At 42.3% G+C, this 25,581-nt stretch overlaps 1 protein-coding gene across 3 annotated transcripts in view; it reads left to right on the top strand.

The window, feature by feature from the left end:
• Window positions 1–25,581, top strand: part of dscama (Down syndrome cell adhesion molecule a) — a 76,018-nt gene that overhangs the window by 1,873 nt on the left and 48,564 nt on the right. For all 3 annotated transcript variants that reach the window (XM_047607440.1, XM_047607438.1, XM_047607437.1), the window contains exons 2-3: window positions 16,325–16,642; window positions 16,745–16,894. In XM_047607440.1, coding sequence (XP_047463396.1) covers window positions 16,325–16,642; window positions 16,745–16,894 — 468 coding nt within the window. The remainder of the gene's footprint in view (window positions 1–16,324; window positions 16,643–16,744; window positions 16,895–25,581) is intronic.

Below are 25,581 nucleotides of genomic sequence, written 5' to 3'. Positions count from 1 at the left end.
TCTGCCATATTTGCATGTTTTCCTGGTAGGGTCAGCATTTGTTTGTTTAAATCTCAAACCTGTCTATAAATTGCGTTCAAACTGAACAATTATTTGCTTCATGAAATTGAAAGAATTTCTTTATAGACATTTACTGTGCATTAATTTAATTAAAGCAGGCATCCACACCAGAAAAATATGAAAATGTAATATATGAACTTGCATTTTCTAAACAAACATTTTTCTTATTGTTTTAAATTTAATATGAAACGCATTAGCCAGCACGTCTGATTGCATGTTTGCGTGCTTTGTGTTAAATCTATCGAGTATCTTCTAGAAAAAAGGATTAAATAGGTTGGCTGTGCTTTTTTTTCTGCCATTGCACCCGCCATATTAGAAGCACAGACATGGAGTCATTTTGGATTGGGAAAAAAAGAGACAAGCCCTTATCACCCTTACCCAAGTGCACATCTCGTAAAACGCATCCAGATCCCGTTTTGTGTACGGTGAACCCCTTAAAAGATAGCCTTGATAAGTGGCCGTTGTTTCTTTTTTGTTAAGGGGGACTGATTTCTTTCTTTCTTTTTTTTTTTTTTTTACAGCGAATACAAGAAGTGGGAAGGGGGGGCAGTGAGGAGGACAAGAGCCTGTGGGGTAGGGGGTGGGATGTGCGCGTGTTGGGGGGCAGAAATCAACTCGAATGAAAATTGGGGTATTTTGAAGCCCTTTTGAATGGTAAATGGAAGGAAAGGGGTTAAAAAAAAATCAAAGGTGGACACAACGTGAACTGAGAGTAGAGGACAATGCGTCAAGCAAAGATGACAGGAAAACCATTTTGTGGCCATGCTGAAGGGTTCAGTGGAGGCAGGGGTTATTTATAGGCGAGAATAGAGCAAAAGAAAATACTCCTGGAACTGAGGGGAGGCAGTGGCCAAAAACAGAAAGGACACGGATGTTCATTTGAAATCCCACATAATGCTGTAGTGAAATCTCTGCCGTTTGCTGAACACGATCCATTGCTTTGCATGTGAGTAGCTTTTTTTTTTCAGTCTCTTTGGTCCAGGCAACAGCGTTGCAAAATGGCTGCTGCTAGAGACATCTACATGGAAACTTTGAATGGCAGCAACAGCACTTGTGATTGTGATGAATGCTACGTTTGTGGTTTCTGCTGATGCGGTGCCACTCGTAGCGCAAGACTCCGTTCGTTTCACGCTGACCTTTCCTATTAATACAAAGATTTAAATTCCCTTTTTTTTGCGGCACAAATGAGTATTACCCAGGGTGCATTCTGCCAATTTTGTGTGTTTTTCTTTTTTTCCTAAATTGACAAGAGTAAAGAGGCTGTGCAGGGTGTATCAGCTGCACTTCTTTTTTGTTTTCAGTGAACATACCTGCAAAGATTAGACTTAATGAGCAGCTTCCCTCGGAGTCATACATTTTGCACCTCTTCTGGACGGAGAGCCGTAGCTTCCTGAAATAAAGGCTTTTAGAGCTCTGGTCCAGTACAGGCTGCTGAGGTTGTCTCTATGGAGACCGGGGTAATGAGTGTGCTGCAGTGTGGGCTTTGGGCTGGAGAAACACTGCACTCTGTTCAGGTGACCCAGGCAATGCATCCTGATAAATTATAGCCTGTCGCTCTTTCCTGATAATAGATGTGAGAGTAAGATTTCATTTGTCACATTTGATTTGAAGGTTTTATTTCTTGAATGCTTGGACTAATATAGTTCTGTTTGGTTATCATAATCTTGACTATTTATGTAGATACTGACATTTCCTGTAAGCATAAATTAAATTTAAAGGTTAAAGCTTGAGTCCACCTATTTACACTTTAGCCTTGCAGTGGCCATTAATGAATACCATCTACTGTGCAAACTACATTTTGCTCTAAATTGCTATTTGCCAAACGGAGGACACATTTGCAAGCGCATCTACAGAAGATATAAACAATTCACAGCTGTGGAGAGTAAAATCTGCTGCAGAGTTCACTTCAGCGGTGCTTGAGCTTTTAAAGTGCTCTCGCAAAAGTGTCTATTAAAACCTAAATGGAATACGAACAACATATTCCGGTTATGAAGAGATAAAATTGGGGGAATGGCATAATGTTGTTTTTGCTTCGCTACGCCGGGGGGGAAATCTGACACATGCTCAATTGGACACTAATAAGCTGTGTAAATTTACAGCGAAGCTCCTCAATTGGGCGCTTAGTATCAGTCTGTGCATGTGTATTTTTAGATTTCAGCTTAGGATGCCAAGGGGCTGCTGGAGAAAAGGTACCCCCGCTTATTAAAACATAAGCATTTTCATGACTCAATCATGTTATCATGTTATCGAAACACAATTAATGCAGAAGCAGAGTTTAGTTACCCCTTCATATTTTTTCCCCCCAGATCACAGATTTATAGCAACAGCTTGAACACAGTAAACTGTCTGTTAGCTCCTTGGTACATTATACTGAACAAAAATTTTGTGGAAGTAAACATGCAAAACACCACGGCATCCTGGAGTGTTTAGCATTAGTGACAGAGATTAGAATCATTCAAGCCCTGTATATGACATATGTATTTACATATCGAGGAATGGGTTGTACATAGTTACTAGAACTTGTTTTTTTAATCGTTATTATCTAATATAGTTGGAGAGAGTCCATGCTAAATGAGTAATAGCATATATCATCTGTTTTCCAATATTATTTACTACTCCTATACAATAATGAATAAAAAGTGTTGTTTTAAACTCGTATTTTATGGTTATTAATATTTGGTCAAGGTTTGGAGAAGAAAAACTGTCAAACAAAAAAAGTAAAAGTGAGTTAATGTGGCAAGTTAACTTTATTAACTAAAATCTGTCCCTGTATTTAACCAACATCTTCTGTTGCCAAACCTTGACTGTTCATAGCTCTGCCTTCCTACACGTGGCATATCCCAATCAAAAAGACACTGATGAACATAATCCAGGTCTTTCCTGAAAATATATTTGGCCAAAATCCACAAAGCAGGACCTGTTTTTTTTGTTTTGTTTTATTGGGGGGGGGGGGTGCTAAAAGTAAAATATGTTTCTTAAAGTGGATCTCGATGATGCGGTCATACCGTTGTGTTGCCGTTTTGACAAATTATCACCAGTCAGAACGACATTGCTTAGGGGTCACATTAAGGCCAGTGGGAAACTAGGTCTGTGCAGACTCGTGTCTTTTGGTATACATCTGTCACTTCACATAGAGCCAGGACGGGTTGACAGAGTCACAGCAGCACACGTCAGTAAACAACAACTGGGCTCAGCTCCTCAAGTTGCACATTGATGTCAGCACACCAGTCAGTACGATGTAGGCCACTGGAAACAATGGGTTTAAAAAGCTTTGTGGTTACTCGTTCAAGTTTGTAATAGTGGTTTCTCAGCAGATATTTACTGATAATACACCGCAGCCTATACAGTCATTTTGATAGTAGTCGAATATTCATGTTTATTAAACCGGTATTTTTTTTGCAGTAACAGTTTGCGTTATTATATACATGGTATTTGCAGATGCATGTGACTGTACTTTTTTGGCTTTTTGGCTTTCATTTCTTTTAAATGAAATATACATATTAAATATCCCAAGTGAATGAATTTAGGTCAGCCCTTAGGTTTGTCATTGAATTAATTACTTTTGTGGTGTTAAAGTTTTACTTAGATCCAGAAAGACACTATCTGTTTATTTTTTTCTTTGTTTCAATTATGGCTAAAGCATTATATCAGAAGTTATTAATCACGTGCTGTTTCCATGGACCCACTAATCACTGTGAGATCTGTCGATGCCGTCGGGTCAAGGTTTTTTTTTTTTCCTTTTCCTTTATCACTCCCCAGTATGTGCTTGCGGACTCAGGTTGGCTGTTCAGACGAGAGTAGACTCAAGCATATGTTAATGGATGCACATTGAACTGTTAAAGGTTTCATTTAACCCAGGCCAGAATGCTTAAGGAGATGATAGTGTGTAGTGAGGCGGAAAAAGAGGAGGAAGAGAGGAGAAAGAGGGACACACAGAGTCAGCTTGTGTTATGCGGTATCTAAAGCTCAGAGTCATATCAAATCAGCATGGTTCTCCATGCAGAAACGAGGCTATTCTAGGCAATTTCCAGTATGAGGGAGATATGTTGTGAAACACTGGCAGGGACTAAACAATCCTTATTAATCTTAGCTCAGTTATAGTTCACAGTTTTGTAAATATTGATCTTAATCTGTTGAAGACGCTCCAGCCCTTTGTACTCATACACTGTTGTTAAATAGTGTTCCTACGTCGCTTCTCGCTGCTTCTTCAAGTCACAGTCCAAGATGCAACTGACACGAGAACGTGAGGATTTATTAAATGTCAGCAAAATGCGAAGTTGACTTTAATAAGGTCATGTCAATTGGGGTGGAAAAAGGCTCCGTTAGATAACCACAACTTACTACAACAGCTATTCAAAGATTTTCAAGCAGCAATTCTTGCTTTATCAAAAACCTTCTCAAGAACCTCTGCTCAGCCAGTTCTGGCATTGATTGATCCTGAACCCATAGAAACCGCAGTCACAAAATCTTGAAGAAGGTGCATGCAAACAGACAGGATAAGGGGAAATATCCGACAACTCTTATGTGCTACAAATACACATTACAAAAAAATCTAATCCAGAAATGCGCTGCAAGTAGCATGCAGACGACAACAGATCTTGTTCCAAGGGTTAAAAAGTAAAGAATTCAGTTGGGACACGCCTGTTGTGCACGCACACGGGGAGAAGTTTATCTTCAGGGCTTTCTGACAAAAAGTCTTGGGAAGTCAGTTGACATAAAGAATGGTTTACATAGTCTACATAAGGAAGGTCAAACACAGGATTTCCCACCCAGGAAACTAGAGTTTGTGTCCATGTAAAACCAGTAGTTAATTCTGACTTGTGATTTTTATTCTTCATGCTGTTGTTGGCTTACAGTTCTGTTTTTAGTTGCCAGCTGCACTTTGCCCAACAAGTACTTGGTTGACTTCAGAAAAAAACTTCATATTTTGGGTTAAAATAGATCTTTTTACAACAGTAAACACATTTTAGAAAGCTTCTGCCTCCAAAAGCCCTGAAAAAACTACACGTAGGGTGGATGTTTATCAGTGTGATTCTGTTGTATTTTAGCTCAGTGGTTTCTCTATATGGTCATCTTGTGTGTATCTGCAGCACATTTGTATATTTGTGTGCTCTCAACTTGATTTTTTTTTTTTTATTTGTTTTTGTTTTTTACCCACCGTCTCTTAAGCTCTCGCAACTGCTGTATTTTATTTTGAAATGAGGCGGCAATAGACCGATGCGTCATTACAATTTCGTTTGGTGGCAGATTTTGTTACTATAACACATCTGACATGCTGTGGGAAATATTTTTTCTTTAAAAATTTTCTTTAAAAAAGTGTCAACTGTACCGGTGACGTAATAAGAAGGAAATTGGTGTTGTCGTGTTTGTGTCTCTGAGCATAAAATAGGGCAGTAGGTTAATTCTGTGACATCTAGGTTCTGCCAGGCGTGAGATAAGTTCTTTAAATAAATACCTTTTACTGACTTACATTTGGACTTCTTACATCAGCCTGAAGGGTTCACATTTAAAGTGTATCCTGTACAGTAGATCACACTAGTCTGAAGATGATTTTGATTTGGAGAAAGAGATACATGATTGCATGTAGTGGTCACAGGCCTTATTTCTGCAGACTCGTTTACATGTTTTCCTCTTGTTGTTAGGAGCCCCTGAAATCCTAATAAATGCTGTCATAATGGAAACGGCTCTTTTTGCTTTAAGTGAAGCTGAAACACAGATCTGCTAAGCTGCTGTTGTGATGATGTTCAATGCCTCATGGAGACACAAAAATCCAGGATCTCACACATTATGGGAAGTAATTTTTAAATAATCCTGTTACTCATAAAATTCTCCTAATACGTGACCAGTTTGCATGAAGGGATTTGAGAGGTGAAAGGATGAAGTCCTTCTGGAGTCCAGACATCAGTATCAACACTTTACATATTGTCCTTCTTCTTTGCAAACAATTTTAGCTGAAACATTCAATATTAAGAATTTGTTTTTTCACAGAAATTGTGCTTCATTTTGCCCTGAATAAGATTTATTATGACACAGACTGCTGCGGCAGCATGCACAGACGACTTGAGTGATGCAGTTGTTGTCAAACAGCCCATACACAGACCTCCCTGCTGGGGTTTTACTTCATGGACAGCTCTCTGCATGTCACAGTCTTAATTTGTTAGAAACATTTCCAGTCATCTTCTGTTTGAGCCTACTTCATATAGATGCATGCCTGTTTTCGAGTGTGTAAAATGACTGCTACATGTAAATGTGCAACACATCAAGTTAGTTTCAGGAGGCAAACCATTCGTGTCAGTGATCCTTTTAGAATTCAGTACAGACTGCCACATGTATAACTTCATATGTCTTCATCATTATGCGCCGTTGCTTCAGTTATAGGCTTCATAGTATGTGATTTTATAGGTGCAAAATGTAGAGCATGTGAGGATGCATTGTTATCAGTGAAAGCACCCACAGTGTCTCATAAACTGCTCATTATTTAGATTGTGAGGGTGATACAGTACTATGGGAATATATAGAATAATCATTTTTTTTTTTATTGTTTTAGAATGAAAACATTTTCTCCTTTATTGTTGCATTAAAGAGAAGAATACTGAGTACGAACAAAACAGTGATAGCATATGAAACCGGGACCTCGCTGGGAATCTCTTCCCCCTTGGCTGACTACTGGACGTGTTCATTAGGCATAACCAAACCACGCTGATTAGCATTCAAAATCCAGCTCAGTTCCTGTAGCCCGAAATGTGTAACATTTCCAAACATTCTGGCGAATGTTTCATTAAAGTGTTGCTAGCCCCCAGCTCCATTCCGCTCCAGTCTCCACTCTATCAGGCCTTCCCCAGAAGTGATTATGCTAATTGCTGTTTGATCAGATGATTAAATTATAATTTGATTAATCCCGGGCACTAAACGCTCTGAATACGTTGATGTGTATTTTGCTGCCTGGCAGTGTTTGCAGGCCCCCCTCCCACCACCACCACCACCACCACCACCCCCGTCACCGGGCTGCCTGTCTGATCCACACAGCCCAGGTATAGGGATAGGCTGAGATGAATGCATGGCTGCATTGGGAGGTAGATATGAACATGCATGGAACACCGGTGTTGATGCACTCGGGTCTAGTAATCACAGAAAACAGGAAGGTTAATAAAAGCTCACTCTCGTCTCTGTGCAGATTGAGTGTGGCTCTAATGCAGATAGCTGCCATTTCCTCAACCATTGCCTGTCTCTGTTACTCTCAATTGAAAGTGTATCCATCAGGGTGATTTATAATAGTGTGGCTGCAGACAGCCTCGCACAAGACTACATGATTAGGTTGTAGGGTTTCTACTGTAGTCCTACGTCACAAGGTTCAGGCTCAGATTCAGAGAACTTGTATGTTCTAGGTTTCACTATTCTATGACTTTTTTTTTTTTTATTGAAGACAAACCAAAGAATTGAAGTGGTGCAGAGGCACGCACAAATAACAACACTAAACAAATTGGTTGACTATTGTGTATGTATGTATACATAAGGGAGGACTGTAGTGGGGTTTACTGCGAATAAAATACTGTTGCCTCTGAGGGAAATGGTGGACTGCTGATGGCAGGCGGGGGGAGCAAAGAATGAGGGAGGGAGAGGGAGCATTTGGGGGCGGGGGGTTGGGGTTCTGAGGCACGAGAGGATGGCTGTGAGCGGAGAGGCAGCGGCGTCTAGTCATCTGACCCACAATCCCATTTAACCCCAGGACTTTGATTTGCCCTCCACTGTCAACTGCCAGCCTATTTCGCCTCTGTGTTTGTCTCCTGCAAAAGGCATTCATTCTGCCCCGAGATAATGCAAAGACAACATGGTAGTGGAGCAAAATGTCTTCCTTTTGTAGCTTACTTCATACTTCAGACAAGTCATTCAGGAAATACAGTGTTTTATTTATTCTGGTGCCATTAAACCATATGCAAATACTTGCTAATGCAACGTGTATCGATAACCATGGATAAGTATCTGTGCTCATCTCTGTAAGGCCTGTAAAACACCTAATTAATGCATATATAAGAGCAGCATCTGTGTGGATTACTAGCTCATAACCTCAAATGAGGTCCAAAGGAGGCTTAATGTGCTCGTTACGTAACCAGAGAGCTGCCTTATCTCGCAATCACTGCGATCCAAAACATTCTTTGTACCTAAATGGACACATCACCTGCGTATTGAATGGACAGGTGTTTCACTGAAAGACAAGTCAACGCAAATGAACATGAACCTGAACACGTGTAAACATTTCCCTATTTCCCCATCAGTCATTCATGTCAGCGTGCTAAGTCACGGCTAACCCTTGCTAAAATCAAGTCATATATACTCTTAGTAAAAAATGTTTCCTGTTTCTCTCTGTTTTACAGAGTTATAGTAAAAAAAAAAAAAAATTCTCTATGTACAGTATATGCATATCTTTTGAATTCTCTATGTAGGTTACTGAGTCTTGTGCTGTGCCGTAGAATGTGTACTGTGGTGATCTTCAAGCTGTCGGCCTTCCTCCTCCAGCTAATCTCCTCGTTCATCCCTCCCTCCTGGCTTTCATGTCCTCCTTCTCAGCTCACCTCAGATCCTCTCTCACACTCTTTCAGCTCAGTCTGTCGCAGTTGCCCTTAACGGTGTGGCGAGTTGAGGTGGGAGGGATTGTACTGAAAGAATAAATATTGCCACCATTGTCACTACACTATACACGTGTATATTTTGCTGCGATATAGTAAATGTAAGCTACTCAGGAGTTGTTCAGAGATGGAAGACAATAACTAAAAAGGGCATCTCTCTCTGTCTTTTATTTTCTTGTCTAAAAGGAGATGGAAATAAAGTATGGCAATAATTCAACGTTAAAAAGAGACAAACACAATCAAGCTCTTAGCTTTGCACCAAGACCGGAGACAAGACACCTTGTGATTTTCTTAAATTGTACTAAAACTGTCTAGAAACTGGAATTTTGATGGGACTTCCTGGTACCTCAGCAACCTCAGCTGAGCTCCATGTTAAACTAAACAAATCAGCCAGTGGTATAGTGTTAATCTCACCATCAGAGTAGGGTGCCAATAATGTCAACTAGGTCCTGTCAGATAATTCTATGTTGACTAAAGTAATGGATCCATACAACTGACCGATAAACATTACCATGCACAGTCCACCGTTTTAAGTGTAACATCAAACCATGGGCTGTGGGTGGAGCAGGATAGCGGTTTGATCCCTGAAATGTGCCACATGTTGAAGTGTCCATGAGCAAGACTGAAGCAGTTTGTACCGCATGTTTGTGAACGTATGTACTCTTGTGTGAGTAAATGAACGAAGCACTTTGAGGGGCCATAGTTAGAAAGGTGCTTTCAGGTTACCATTCAATAGCTGCTTACAAAAACTACTGTGATTATTTGCAATCCATAAAGCTGCATTACTAAAGCTTATGGGCATGCAAACTAACGACTAATGTCTGGGAAGTGGCCAGTGTCTGATATTCATGTGGATTAATATTAGAAGCTGCTTCATTGGTTACATGCTGTCATTTCAATGCCGTGTCTCTTGCAGAAGGTAATGGAGCATTATGAATATCTCCTACGATTGTTTCCTTTTTTTTTTCTTATGATGTGAAGAGTAGTTTTATATATATATATATATATATATATATATATATTCATCCCCTCACTGTCTCAGTCAATTTGCAGCATTTGTCTGTTTTCACCTTTGTGATGTAACTGATTAAGGTCTTCAAAGTGCCCAGTAAGTGGGAACTCCCTCCTCTTCTGTTGACGCTCGTGAAAATGAGCGTTCGTATGCATCAGCTAACCCACTCCACACTGACTCTTTCCTCGCCCTCCAGAGAGTTGACATCAGAGGAGGGTATCATTGGTTTTACATAGTGGCTGCATGGCACGGAGCACACCGCTCAACATTATTCATGAGGCAAATTGGGCGCTGGTGATTTGGGAGAATGAGGGGACTCTGTTCTTCAATCGGTGCATCTCAGCTCGGCGCAGCACTTCTCTTTATCGCTTATTGTGTAAGCCCCTAGGGCGACGGAGAGGGGTAGTGGTAGGCTGGGTGGTGGAAAGGGGGGGTGGATGCTTACTCACTGTCACCGTGAAGCCATCCCGTCCTCCACCCAGTCTCCACCCTTCTCTGGCCATGCCCCTTTTCCATTCCCCCAGGCCCCATACACCCCTCCCCAGGCAGTCTCTGCAGAGCTCTGCTTTAATTACCTGCGTCGTCTGCCATGAGCTGTCATTGTGGCTCAGAGCGCGTTTTTGTCCCACCGGAGTTGCCCCAGTGTCCCGACGCCCGGGCGCCCGCTGTAGCACCACTGAGATGTCCAATGTTTAAATATATTCCCCGCCTTGGGTAGGACCAACGTGTTGCAGCTGCTAATTCGATGTGATAAAATCCAAGGAAAGGGGTGAGATTCCAGCTGTTGTTGCAAAAAGCCAGTCAACCGGGATAATACGGAATAACATGAAGCATCAGGTTTTTTTTTTTTGTCATTTCAACAAAAGAAAAAACAACAACAACAAGAATCTCCTAAACAGATTCAGCCAAGCTTGATTGATGGTGTTTGGTTGAGGTAAACACAGGCTGAGCAAAAAGCCCCTGACACATCAGTGGGCTAATGCACAGGCTAATGCATGGGCCTATTTATGTTGCGTGTTAGTGGGACCTGTATTGATCAGACATTTACTTAAATAAATTGCTCGGGTGATTTGGAAGCAACCACTGATTGGCATTTTCAGAGTGGAGGATCGTGGGTTTTATCACACTACAGGAGGTATAAGAGGCTCGTTGGGTCATTGTTTTGTCATATCACTGAGGATCTTTCTGATGAGTGTTTTTAAAAAAGAGGAACTAGTTCCCTTTTTATCGGTGTCTTAGTACGTAACGTAACATGTAAGTGCTTCTATTGTAACGGTGGCATCCTAAACCACAAACACTGCTGTCATCGACTATTTGCTCTATGGCCTGTCAGCCTAGCCCATGTCAGCTTCTGCGTTCACACACACACATGCACATCCTTCTGACACGCCTGCGTGCACTCTCCTTGACCAAAGTGCGTCTGGTGCCCTTGAGCTCCAAACGTTGTTGCAGAAGCTCCTCAAAGGGAAAATTGCACGAGGAGTCAACTGCAATCCACGATTAGAGGCCTCAGCAGGGCCTGCCACCAATAGGCGCTGACATCTGGGACTGTGCCAAGCATTATTTCACGCAGCAAGAAGAAGAAAACCACTTCACTAACCCTACCGGACCCCTCCTCACTGCCCCTCCTCTCAGAATTGCTCAGATGGAAAACACAGGAAAAAAAAAAAGACGGTCCATCTATTATACATGTGTGGGATTCATAATTGAACAATATCACTTTTTCCTCTTTGTGGTTTTGGCTCAGGGAAAACTGATGTCGATTAAGACGGGCTCTGGCGCAGTTTGGCATGCGGTAGCTGTTAGTGAGCATGTGTGTGGGCACAGGAGTGGGTTGGTGTTCCTCCACATAATATTGTAATGGCATGTGTGCGATGCCAAAGCCATACCAATGGACCAGAGCTAGAATTCATTTTTTCATGGTTTGTACAATTGAAAAAAACAAAACAAAACAAAAAAAAAAAACATTGCAGCATCTTGTGTTCTGCAAAATATCAGTGCTTAACGTGGGACAGGACATTGGGTGGAACTTGAAATAAAATGGAAAGATAGGAACAACCCAATCAATGGTAGTTTTTAGGTCTATTCAGTAAGCTTTTGCAACATCTAAAGAGGATCATTCATTTTAAAGTAAGATTGAAAAATAAGCAGGAATATCAACAGGGTATGAAATCCTATGAGATGTGGTCCAAAGGGTTTCCAAAGAGCCTTATCTGCCAACCAGGCTGACTGACTATTGATAGAGTCCACATAAATCTTTCATCTCTCGTTTCAAGCTTCTGCTCGCTCTTGTTTTGATCTTACTCATGTGTTCTCAGTTTTATCGATAGATCCTCAGACATATGCCTCATCCCTCAGCCAAAGCGGTGCCATATATATCTCCGAGATGTGCATTTGTATGTGTTACATCTTACTGTTCCGTGACAGGCGCTAATGAGATTATTATTTAACGGTGGTGTACACAAACGCACTTGATGACAGCCAACAGCCTCCCACATACTGTCTCCTTTGCTTGCGAGCAAGCATTATGATACATTTTCTTAGGCTTTTAATTTACAACCGAATATTCGAACCATGCGCGGCAAAAAAATACAAATCATGTTTATGCAATTCTGGTTTATTAGATAATTCTCAGTGAAGAGTCACAGGGATAGACTGCTGCAAGGAGTGTTTAGTGTTACCCTGATTCATATTTATTACTGGACAAGTGGTCCAAGTAGGTTAACGTTTGATGTTTGATGCTATTTAGTTTTTTTTAAAAAAAATTTATCTGTTTTTTTTGTTGTACATTTACATGAAATACTCAACCGACTGCAGGAAAGGTCCAGTGAATGATAAATACAGATCAGGAGAGTTGGAGTGAGTGAACAGCTGGCTTCACTTTTTTTTTTTTTTTTCCGCCTGTATTCTTGTGTAAAGGTGGAGTAAGTCTGAGTATAAAAGGCAGGGTCAGAGCGGTGTGAAGGAGAGATGAAGGTTAGAGACGAATTAAAACAGCCAACAGGAGGAGTGCGGTACGGAGAAAAAGGGACCGCGTAGGAAGAAAAAGTGGAGAACGATTCTTCATTTGAAGGAGATGTTGAAAGATGGTGCGTGCTTTTGACCTCTGTCATGACATACTTCCTATCCTTCCCTTTTTCTTTACGTTATCTTTCTGTCTCGCTCTGTTAATAGCCGGCTGCCTGTCACTGTCTGAGTGCTTTCCAGCTTCCCTGGCCCCCCCTCCTCATCACCCGTCCTCACCGTTTGTCCTGGTCTTGTGCTAAAACACAAATGCACTCCCTCTGTATCTATCCTAACTATTGGGATCCGGCAGGGCTTCGTGTCCATCAGGCTTTCTCGTCTTGAGGAGTCAGCCACCCAGAAATGTGGAGTGTGTGTGGAGGTGGTCGGGGATCTCAATATTTTATGAGTAGGTGAAATCTGGGTTGAGACAAAGGCCTCCAATGAGGTGGCTCCTCTCCTCATCACTCAGCCACCTTTTAAACAACTGGCTCAGGCCAGAGGCTGCGTGACGGCTGTTTGATTTAGACAGTGATCTCTCTAATGGGCGATTATTACAGCAAAATGCTGCGCTGCTGCTGAGGTAAATGAATACGAATACGTTATTAGGATGTGATGAGATGATGCCCCGGGAACGGACGCTAACAGCATCCAAATGCCACAAGTTGTGTTCGCTTTTTCCCCCGCTGACCTGTCACTGTTATCTTGGAGGTGTTGATCTTAACTCGTGATGCGAGGCTTCAGCCTCGCACCCGGTTTGACCCGACGGTTAACAAAGCACAGGGAAGCCACATTTAGAAACGCCCGCTTTTGTGCAGAGTTCTTCTTTTGACTCTTTTCTCACCGTTTTCAGCTTTTTGCTGTCTGTTTCTAGTGCACGGCGAGCTACCTGTGACCGCACCGATTCCAACGGGGTCTCAATAAAGATGTCCGTGAGCACGCGTGCATTTTTCATGGGTCCACAAGGGCCGCTATTTGGCAGCTCATCATCACAAATGTATGCAGATGGTGAGAGCCAGTACGTCGGTTTTGGAAGCAAATTAATTACACTGTGGTGAAACAGTCATCCACATAAAAGAGTCTAGCTCCCTGCTATTCACAACAGATGCTGAGATTTTATGATCATCTTGATGGCAGATTTTCCTACTAGAGAAAAACCCCTGACAAGCTGTTACTCTGTGTGATTACATGGCTGTAAATTAACCCCTGAAAAGTTCTGCATGTGTCATTGTGGCACAGTACAGTACAGAGCACAAATGAGAATGATTTATCATAATTTGGGCCTTTTTTTGTCATATTAAAGCTTTTTTTTTATATTTAATACAGCTGCATTGAAGAAATACACAATTATGTCTAAAGTAGGAATACTTTTAATGTCTTGAGGTAATCATGGCCAACCTGGCAATAAATACAAAAAAAAGGACTTAACTGTGTGGTGGTCTCTCTGCCACTTTTCTTGCCACCTCGTGGATAAGAAAGTCATCTTGTAGCTGTCGACAACTACAGGCATTCCCCTTTCAACACCTCCAGGCCTGGCCCTCTGAGTACTGTATGTGTGAAGTGAGTGCAGCTAGAAAATGTGCGGAAACATGTGTATGTCGCTGTGTTTGTTTATCGTAACAGGTTGAACGACCAGTGGGTGGAAGTGGCTGGTGACTTGAGAACGCTCATTAGGAATTTATGAAGCGCTAAAATGTTTGGTCTCCCGGGAAGGGGGATTGGCAGCTGTCGCGCAGGCAGGCAGGCAGGCAGGCAGGCAGGCTGGCAACAGGAGGAGGGAGCCCGCATCAGCGGAGTAGAAACACCGAGAGATGCCTGAAATATTTAAAGTAGAGGAATGACCGTGTTGAATGCATCTTGAATGCAGCTTGTAGGGGTAGGCAGCACTTTAGCAGGCAGTATTACAGCTGCAGCTCAGACTCTCAAACTTTTTGTGATGATCAGACAATTTTTTTTTTGTTTTTTTTTACGGTGCATGTGTTGTCAGAAATTGTGAGTGAACACATTTGATTCTTTGGATTATTGTGTTTTGTATATTTGCACGTTTTCTTTAGTTACACTACAATACGAGCTCTCTGGGCCACTGTGCCTAAGGTTCCCTTAAACTGTGGAAACAAATAAAATAAAAGTAACATTTTTACAGTGTAACTATGCAAACCTTGTAGAAAGTTACCGCTTTAGCTTTGACCTGTTGTGTTACCATGGCCAACCACAGTCCACGGTTTTCATTAAAATGGGAAACCTGACTAAATCTGTCTTAACAAATGAACTAATGTGTGAATTTCATAGATATTAGTGAGTGCGTAGTATAGAATAAACGATTGTCATAACAAATTGTCCAAAAACATAAAACTAAGAAGATAATATAATGAATAAAGTGCTTGTGATGGCCCAGTTCTGTTTGTTTTGTTTTGTTTTGCAACTTCGCCCAGTTTTGCCTAGGAGTCACTCATTATTCTAAAAACATCTGTCGTGTGCCTCTCATAATAATGACGACTAAATCAATGAATTGAAATACTTGATAGAAGAAATATTGCGTTTTCTTGTCTCCTCGAGTAGTTTATAAAAGATCACAGTTGTGTAAACGCCTCAAACAGGTTAGCTACGGCAAGTGTGGCACAAAAAGTCCAAACTGCAGATTTATATGAATATACTACAAATAGTCATCTCACATTATGACTGCGTTTTGCGCTGAATGTATTAAACAAGTCCTCCTCTCCTCCCCTGCTTGGGATCCAGCCAGTAAACATATCCTGGCTGCATGCCGACAGTGTGGGTTGTCCATTACAGCCAGAGTTGCATTGTCAGTTTTTTTTTTTTTTTTTCATCCAGAGCAGTGACTTACTACACAGGAAGTACATCACATTACATTGACTTGCTTCATTAGTTAAAATGACTTGGAAACATCCTCCGTATCCTCTATGTGTAAATGAACATGACTGACTGCCGATCAGCTTTTATGGCTTTTATTTTTTTTGCCAATATCCAAACCGTAATTATAGAATCTGATTCTCTTTGATGGTAAATGATAAATGACTAGATCCTAGGTTAAACTAGACGTATCAGTCTGCAGAATTTGTGACTTTTAATTCTGTTGAAAGCAGGCTCAAGGTTTGTCGGATTTAATAAATGGATGTTTTTTTTTGTATGGGGGTGAACACAAAACAAAAATTTGACATTTTCCTTCCTCAATTTGTGCTTGATTAATCACTTCGGCTTTAGCGTCCCGTGGTGTGTATGTATTATTGTGTAAGGAGGTGTCTCTCTCTCTCTCTCTCTCCATGTTGGCTCCTTTTATTTCACATCCAGAGTTTTGCTGCAATGTCTCTTCACAGACAACAGCAGACACACTCCTGCAACCCTCCACTGCAGTGAACACAAACAAGCGGTCAGCCGAGAAAAAAAAAAAAAAAAAACACACTCGGCCTAAATTCAAAAAACAACAGACACGCGGGAGAGCGCAGTTCTGTCAAATGTAAAATGTTTTTAACGAGAGCGCGTGCAGCTTGTAGTAATTATCTAGACATGACATGCAATGCTTATGGTTTTGATAGGAAGTGGAAACTTATATACTGGCTTGTCTAACATTTTTTTTTGTAATCTCATTTCTCTCATTTCTCTGCAGTTTTCTGTGAAGATCTACGTTACAGCTTATATTTTGTCAATGCATCTGTGCAAGAGGTAGTGTTTGCCAGCACCACAGGGACATCGGTGCCCTGTCCCGCTGCAGGCGGGCCCTCTGTCTCACTGCGCTGGTACCTGGCCACCGGCGAGGAGATCTATGATGTGCCAGGGATCCGCCATGTGCACCCCAATGGCACCCTTCAGATCTTCCACATCCCCCCTTCCAGCTTCAGCAAACTCATCCACGACAACACCTACTATTGCACAGCGGAGAACCCCTCAGGGAGAATCAGGAGCCAAGATGTCCACATTAAGGCTGGTCAGTTCCTCACCTCATGACTGTTGCTTGTCTTAGCCTAGACTCAGGGTCGGCGCTTTTCCATGTTTCACGCAACACACCTCTTTGTCCCCCTCCTCCTAGTCCTACGGGAACCCTACACTGTCCGGGTGGAGGACCAGAAAGCCATGAGAGGCAATGTGGCGGTCTTCAAGTGCATTATCCCTGCCTCAGTGGAGGCGTACATCACTGTTGTGTCCTGGGAGAAAGACACAATGTCAATCAATGCTGAAAGTAAGTCATGGCATATTTCTCTACTACAGTGACCGCTGTTGCAGAAAGTCTGACAGATGGACGTCCACGTGAACTTGTACTGAATGGTAATTTGAAATTCTGCATCAATATTTAGTGACTGATGAGGGTCTAGTTTGACTCTGGGCCTCATGGTCCTTTTAATGGATGAACGGCCCATCATGCCTCGCTAAATGTTATGGGAAACCTAGATAGTGGTGGACTTACCGGAAATAAGAATAAATTAGACGCTAACATCAGGTCCAACGCAGTCTGATCCTTGATGGTAATAAATGTGGTGGATTGCCTTTCTTGCCAGAAGTGATTGCTGAAAAAGAAAATAAATGCAGTGATTTCTGTTTTTCATATTGGAAACTTTTCTTTTTGAGTCGTGCTGCTGGATCAGGAGTACTAACAGCAGCACTGCAGTGAGGCGGAGGTGCACAGTTTTGTTGATAATGGTAATGCTTTGTTAGAAGAGACACTTTTCTGTAGTTTAGGCTGGTGGAATGACAACTACAGGTGGTGTTTGCCCTGAAATGAGCAGAGTATGTGTAGTCTGGGGCCCAGCTCGTAACAGCTATCCGGGCGCATTCGATATGTGTCTGTATTACCACGTCTGTCTGACCCAATGACAGTGAGGTCCCGCTCCTCTTCCTCTTCCCGGTCTTCCACGAGAGCACAGGCTGCCAGCCATGTCACTTAGTCTCAGTGTATTGACCCATTTCTCGGGCTGATAGGAGGCACTGCAGCGCTCCGATCATTCAAATCACTTAAATGGAACGCTCGCCTGCATGATTGTTTCCCAGCCCTGGGGGGCAAATTCGCTTTATGTGGGGCATTTAGCAAACTCAATAGACAAGAGCTAATGTCATTTTGCTTTTGGATGGAGGGCAAATGCTGGCTAGTGACTGCTTTTTTTTTTTTTTTTTTTTTTTGGTTGACGTTTCGCATTTGTCCGCTGAGGCGAAATTGCCCGTGCTGAAATCTATAGCAATCTCCCAATTGTCCATAAATGGATTTGCCAGAGGCATGTTTTCAGACATAGTTGTATACAGGGATTATAGTCGTATACTGTTGCTCTTCTCATTTGAATGTGTTTCTTGAACTTACCGCCGTGCTGTTGGATTGCTTTACGGTACGCCGGCAGCTTCAGATCAGCCAGAGTGCTGGAGAGCACTGGATGTCTGTGAACCTGCTCTTTCCCTCGTTATCTTCACGGAAAAGTTTCGACGCTGTCAAAACAAAGTGTTTATCTTGAGCCGTAAAAATCCTCCCATCTGTGGCCATCAGCCATGTAAACGCTGTCAGAAAAATCATCCAGTCACCAATCCACTGCTCTTCTCCATGCTAAATAATGGATGACGGAAGCCTATGAATCCATGAGCAAATGGTTTTTATTCACGTCTCAGTGCACGCATCCTACTGAGGCACTGTCCATTCTCCTCATCCCAAGTTACACACATTTTAAGTGCACTTTGTGTGTGCGTGTGCGCGCACGTGCCGACGTCTATATGCACACTAACTGACAGTTCAAGGCGAGATGGCTCAACCCCTCATCTCAATCACCAGTCTTCAGAAGATTAATATTTAATGACAAAAAAAATAATATCAACACTTGGAGTTCAAACAAAAAACTGAAATAGAGCTTTTTTGTCTCTGACATAAATAATTGACCGGGGCTCTTCAGTTCAGAAGGTGGAGCCTGGTGTGCAGCACTCGTCCGACAGCCCCCCTAGTATTCTCTCTGGACTGTGCTTTTTGAGTTGTTGCAGGATTGACTAACAAAGTACCACTTAAAAAAAAAAAAGAAACCCTGGTGTCCATTAGAAAAGAATAGAAATGTATGGTGAAAATAATTCAGTGAGGACATCTGAGAAAGGAACTGTGCAGAACAGCTGTCTAAAACAGCGGTTACACACTGTAGAGAACAAATCTGCTGCGGGAAATGTAAACGTTTTAATCTTGAGTATTTACTTTGTTTTACTAGAAGAAAGGGTTACATCTGCTAATGGCGTGGGACTGTTAAAAGTTGAATTTTCTTTATTTCTTTTGGCGACAAATAATTTTCACTGAGCTAAACGCATAACGTTTCGTGCTGTGATAGAAATGCTAACAAACATCTAATTTGTGTGAGCACTTGTGCCAAGTCAAAGGCCGTAAACTGTAAACTGACTGAGAAGATATTGCACGTTGCATGATAAAACTGTTAAAGAAAGCCCAGCGTGTCTATGCTTTACTTACTGATAAATTCTCATTTACTTGAATGACGGGAGAATTATTTTATGACAGCTAGGCCTCGAGAGACTTTCTTTTTTTTAATCAATGGGCCTCCATTTCCTCTGGTAGTCCACCAAATATGTGATTAATTTGGCTTGTAGGTGGAGCATTATAGTTGTGGTAGTGCAGTTTAAATCTGATTGAAACTGTTTAAGACTGATTTACCACCACATTGTGCTTTCGTGGTTGTGGCAGTTTCTCCTTTTTGTTCTCATTTTTATTTAGTCTGCTATTTTTTTTTATCTCACCTTTAGTCTATACATTTAGTCTTATAGTATTTTGCAAGCTTTTGTTTGACAGATAAATTTGAATCTGCTGGCAAATGCTGAATGTTCAGATGGTGCTGAGAAACCATGAAATGGCTGCTGATGATATGTTTCTAACCTTGTTGGTGAAAGGTTCTGTTGTGTGATAGATGACTCCCTCAAGAGCGAAAAGTCCAGGCAGTACGTATCTTTCCTATAGTTCTTAAAAAAGATAGTTTACGGAACTTAATCCCACATATCAGTGGGATTAAGTTGTGGGGTAAACTGGACGCCATCAGTGCTCTTTGCTATCAGAATATAGTAAAGGCCCGAGCCTCGTAATGTTGTGTTCGATTAGGTTTTGAACATCACCATTGCTCACCAACCACGAATGCATCTCAGATGCAACCTTAGTTGTGCGCCGTACCTGGTAGATGTGTGTGTTGTGATGCACTGTGTTTGGCTTCGGCTGTGTTGCTGTGCAGGCCCGTTCCCCAGGTGCAGCCTGTGCTGCAGTCACTAAGGAGGCCTTGTAGTCATTTGCCTGGGCCTGACGCTGCCTGCTCTGCATTCAGCACCAGTAAGGCCGAGAGGGGGCCGACCCCCCAGCACTATACTGCAGAGACTCGCACACACACACACACACACACACACACACACATACGGGGGCTTCTTTTTATTCAGCACACGAGCTAAGCACAAGGGCCGTCGGCCATCACACAGATTCTCTTTTCTCTGCTCAGCCCTCCCTTATCTTTACTCCATTTCAGTGTTTCCTTTCTTTGTATTCATGCTGCCACTGTTCACTCATTCTCCCACACATATATGAACTAATACATGGATAAACAATCCTTCCACATGTGCTGTACAAAAGCACAAAGATGTAAATGCTTCATTTCTCATGCTAACCAGTGTGGCGCAGCCGGCAGACAGTCGTTTTGCAGACGGCTCTAAAAAAATTTCAGTCGGGCTATTTGCTGAGCCGTCTTGTGCATTTCGCAGCTTCCTCCGTGTTTGTTGACATTTTGGATGTGTGTCGGAGTTATTTCTGCAGCCAGGCTCGATCCTTGCAGCCATTGCCGAGAGGGAGAGGAGCCAGCCACACTATGTTGGTTTAATTGGCTGTGTATAATGGGCCTTTGAAGTAAATATCAAGAGTTACTATCAAAAGGCTGCTGGATTTTATCATATGATACGTCCATCTGAAGGCAGCTAACAAGTCAGGCTGGTGAGGAGTAACGCAAACATTTAGAAGAGTTCTGCGACTGCACCCTGTCAACCCTAAGGTGTTCTTGAAGGCAGGTGTGTTCAACTATGGTAAAATTAATATTTTAAGTAAATGCATATTAATTGCAATTCAGTGGTTATGATCAGTTTATATATAAATGATTTGCATTCATATTGCCGTTGCCCTGCTGTAAACATTTATGTCAAGGGTAGGATTGGAGTTAATCCTTTTCTGTACACTGCGCGCCGTAGCCTACAGGTAATGTGGTATAATAAATGGCTTTGAATGGCTAGCTGCAGCCCTGCAGGTCGCTCGCTGTCGGTTTTGCCCTTTTCTTAGAATGCATGTAGGCAGCACAACCATTGGAGCAGCACAACCTTGAGCTGGGGGCTGGGAAGGGGGCGTAATGGTTTTACTGGTCCCTGCGTGATGAAGATGGAGCGGGAGAAAGAGGGAAGGCGCAAAGAAGAGGGAGAGAAGAGCGAGGATAACCAGCTCTCAATCCGTTTCTCTCCCTTCTCCGCTCTCTCTCCCTCTATCCCTGCCTCACTCTGTCGACAGGCAGGGTTGCGACTCTGACGTGTGACAGGCTGGATGCAGAGTCTTTTTCCAGCATTCGTCATTCTGTCTGCCCATGATTGGCTGGAGTATTGTTATTCACACAGAAAAATGGGTCAGGTGGCCTGTGGAGAATGGAGTGTTTGTATGGACGGACGGACGGACAGCGCAAACACACACACACACGCACGCACAGAGACGCACATGCGCGCGCGCATGCATACCTACACATGCATCCCACACAGAGCAGGATTATACTCTGCAGCAAAACAGTGCTGGCAGATAAATAGCAGATAAATGAAAATAAATCCAGGTTATGTGGTAAGCGTCTCTCATGTTGAATTCACTGTGTCCTCTCACAAGCCGCGAGCTGGTTCTCTCCTCACACCCAGTGGCAGGGGCTTAGCGAGATAAATAAAGGGTTGCACTGAAAGAAAAAAAAAAAAAAACTGGGAAGAAAATCAATACCTGTGTGCATGAATCTGGCTGCAGCTGCCACAAAGCATTATGGGAACATGACAGATAGATACACTTGGGCTGGGCAGCGAGCAGGCATCATAATAATACGCTAAAAAATACAGGGGGCATGCACATGAAACACAAAAACAATAGATAGATAGATAGATGTGCTTTCTGTGCTCACTATGTATCCCACTATGTATCCCTCCACACAGCCTGCTGCTCCAGTCTTAGCCTGAGACTGACAGAGATATTAATTAAATTGGCTGATGCCCTTTCTCTCTCTTCACTGCGCTGGTGCTGCAATGATCACACTCCCACCTCCGTACTCCGCTGTTTGCTCACCAATAACCGCAATTTGTTCTTTATTAAACTCTCGGGGCTCGGAACAATTAGGGTGTGAGCTGGAGGTGGTGGCGTGTGCGTGTGCGCGCTTGTGAGTGCGTGCATGCACGCATGCGTATATTTCTGTGCAGGCAGGAGGAGGAGGAGGAGGAAGAGGAGGAGGGCCGGAGAAGAGATACTAAACACTGCTTAATCTTTGATAAACAGTGAGGTCTCCTTTGTGGCTCTGCAGTTTGGCACATCTTCTCCAGGCTGCTCAGCGCTGTGCCGGGTAGCTCATGGCTGCTGCCTCCGCCGCTCTCGGACCTGGACGGGAGCCAGGTCATGCGTGGCTCCCTGCCAGGATACAGATTAGCTATAAGCGCAACATGAGCTAATCGTGGAAGAAGCCACCAATTAATTGTCACTTTGACATTCTGTGGACTGTATGTACTTTTGGCTGAACGGTATCAGTGGATCACAGCGACTGACATGTGCCACTGTTGATTTGACTTATCTGTGACATAGGAAACATAGCTCTGTAATATGAGCGCATGTATGTTAAAGGCAATCCTTCTTATAAGCTCCAGTTGTACTCAAAGCCTAAAAGTTGTGGGGGCTGGGCAGAACCAGGCTGTAAGTAATTGAGTTGGTATGTGCTTATTTGGAGGGATGCTAGTCCATGGAGCTTATATTCTATTTGGATGGGAAGAGACTGTATTGTCATGAATGATTTATCCCGGCCTTTGCAATACAAGGTGACAAGATGCATTTGCAGTTCTAGTCCAGAGGCAATGAAAATCACGCCCGGTTCTACTCAAGGGTGCACAGAGCTTGTATACAGCGCAGAGACAGGAATGTGTTATTAATGACGATCAGGCTTTTAAGGGACCCTCATTTAATTCTAAGAACATAAGAGAGGGGCCACAACGAAAGAATCTTAAATCAGACCGACGCTGCGGACAGACGTGGCTGACAGCCACATAAATAAGCATCAGTCACAGCGCTTTGTGACTATTCTGTCAGCGATAAAGGAAGGTGATTCCCTCCACCTCGGCACCTCAGCGACGTCTAACGCTGCTGTACTTCAGCGTCGAGGGAGGAAAAAATGTTTGGGATGACAAAATTATTTTCAGAGAGCACCTTTGGCTGGTGATAAAGGTTGGTTGAAACTGCAGCATGTTTGGAGGAAGGAAGGCTGGGGTGCATGTAAGCATCTGTGCGTTTGTGTGTGTGTGTGTGTGTGTGTGCGCGCGCTTGTAGAGAAACGGGGAGAGCAAAAAGTGCATTGGTGTGTGTACTGGTGTGTAGGAGGAGGAAAAGGGGGAGTTGGCTGTGAATGGTTGCTCTTATCGCGTGCATGCAGCTGCTGCAGTGTCTTTGAGAGACAGAGGGGCTGTCCATGCATGCCACTCACTCTGCCTATTCACAGCCTCCCTCCCTCCCTCCCTCCCTGTATCCCTCACCGTCTCTCTCTTTCTGTCCCTGCGTTTTATGGAAAGGAAGTAAACGAAAGAAAGAGGGAGGGCTTTAATGCAGACTCATGGCTCACGGACCCCTCGGTCTCCTCGTGATGATTTTTACAACAAGGGACAGGCAAGAAATTAAATGTCATTGAACATCACCACGTCGCCGCGTCTGACGTGTGACGCGTTCCTCTTTGTTGACACGGACATTTTAACGTTTCAGGAAATCACGGTGGTTTACGTCGAAAGGTTGGCCTTAAACGTTTCACACTTATCAATTATCTTATTTATTATGTAATGCACGTTAGATTGTTGGGTAGGCCCCAAATATATTAGATATTTTATATATCAAAAATAAAGAAGACGGTACAAAGTTGCCTCACAAATCAGTCTTAAGATAATGCCAACGAGGACACCCTTACCCACCCACCCCCCTCCATTCCCAGGACACTAATCAGAACTACATATAATAAGGTTAATTAATTCCACTGGGAGCCGGCGGCAGTATATAGGTGACTTGTAGGAAGGTATTTACAAGAAAAACCGCCATGAGAAATCAGCTTGATAGATGGACGTCTCAGGCGCCTAGGGAAGCGATGTCCCCGAGCAACGCATGTGGAGTGCATTCTGGGATTTGTATCCCCCCCCCCATCCCAACTCCCCAGCCCAGCCACCCATCTTTACCCAGGTGCCCTGTCATGTATTGCCACAGTCCAGCAGCAGTGTTTTTCAAGCTGTGATATGTAACCTTGACTCTGGCAGAAGCAGATGGTGAAAGAGGATGATTAAGAATCAGTGGATAAAGACAGTTCACGTCTTTGTTCAAGGAGGTTTTAAAGGGAGACTTTTTTGTGCGTTTTGTAAAATGATTCCTTGATTATAATATTAGCCTCTAAACCAGTGAATCATAAATAATGTTTTAACTTCATTTCATTTCTCAACTGAAGGTAAACAGAAAGAAACTGGTAATAAGGACTTTTAAATAGAGAATGTATTTCTTTTGTTATTAAAAATGTTTTTTAACACATAATATAGAAAGTGTAGAGTTTAATATTTTCTTTTTGTTTTTCTTTTATTTGTTAAGTTCCTATTTATTTACATTTAAAGAGCAAAAGATTAATAGGAATAATTGTTTTTCCATTTAATAAAACTAAACTCAAGTTTATATTTACTGCTTTTATTTAAATATCTAATTTTTAAATATTTTATACACTATTTTATCATAAATATTTATATGTTATCTTTAAAAAAAAAAATTAAATCTCGGCAACTTCCCAGAAGTCAAAACAATAAAGGGAATTTTTTACATTATTTTGTGTTAGGTGGGGAAACTGAATTTTTTGGAAATGCTTGCATAATCGTTTAGTTCCACTTGGCGACTATACAGAGAGATACAAAACCGAGGGAGTCTGTGTAAAAAAAAATAATTCAGAGGACAAAGAAATTAAACTGATAACTGAATGCACGGAAGGTCGTTTGCATAATCCGAGATAATCCATAATGCAGGATGCAGAGTGAGCTGTCTAAAAATATCTGTGACTGCCTTCACAAAGTCAAGAAACAGGTTTAATTAGCATAGTGGAAGCTGCTGCTCATTCTGCATCTATCGATAATATTTTTACTGTTACAGGTCTGTGATTTTACTTGCACTGACCCACACTTTCTGATACTGACAATGCAGGAAAAATATTAAAATGCTCCTCAATTTAAAATATTCTATATATGTGCATGTTTAAAGACAAGCTCTTTTTTTTATAATTATTATTTTGTTGTGTGATTTGCTGGATGAGCAGGACTGAACCCCAAATAGATTTTTCTCTTGCATACAGTAAATAGTCGTGTTGTTGCTGAGGGCCTGAGTTGACGCTGTCAGCTCCACCTGATTGGCTGGAGCTCGGTATGACTCGCCGCGCGCTTAGCCAATACGATGTGCTCAGGCTTTTTTTTTTCTTTTTTTTTTTTTTCCCCACCCTAAATAAATTGCCTGGAGAAATTGAACAAAAAATTAGAGAAGGAGAGATAGCCTTTCATCTAATTGAGAAGCTCGTATTAACAGTGGTGGGAAGATAAGCTCATCTTTCTCAGCAGCTATTAAGTTCACTGTACGTTAGCCAGACACTTTCTTTCCTT

The sequence above is a fragment of the Mugil cephalus genome, chromosome 15, assembly GCF_022458985.1.
Source record: "Mugil cephalus isolate CIBA_MC_2020 chromosome 15, CIBA_Mcephalus_1.1, whole genome shotgun sequence".
Lineage (NCBI taxonomy): Eukaryota > Metazoa > Chordata > Actinopteri > Mugiliformes > Mugilidae > Mugil > Mugil cephalus.
The sequence above is the reverse complement of the archived record's forward strand: the minus strand, read 5'-3'. Positions and strand labels throughout refer to the sequence as shown.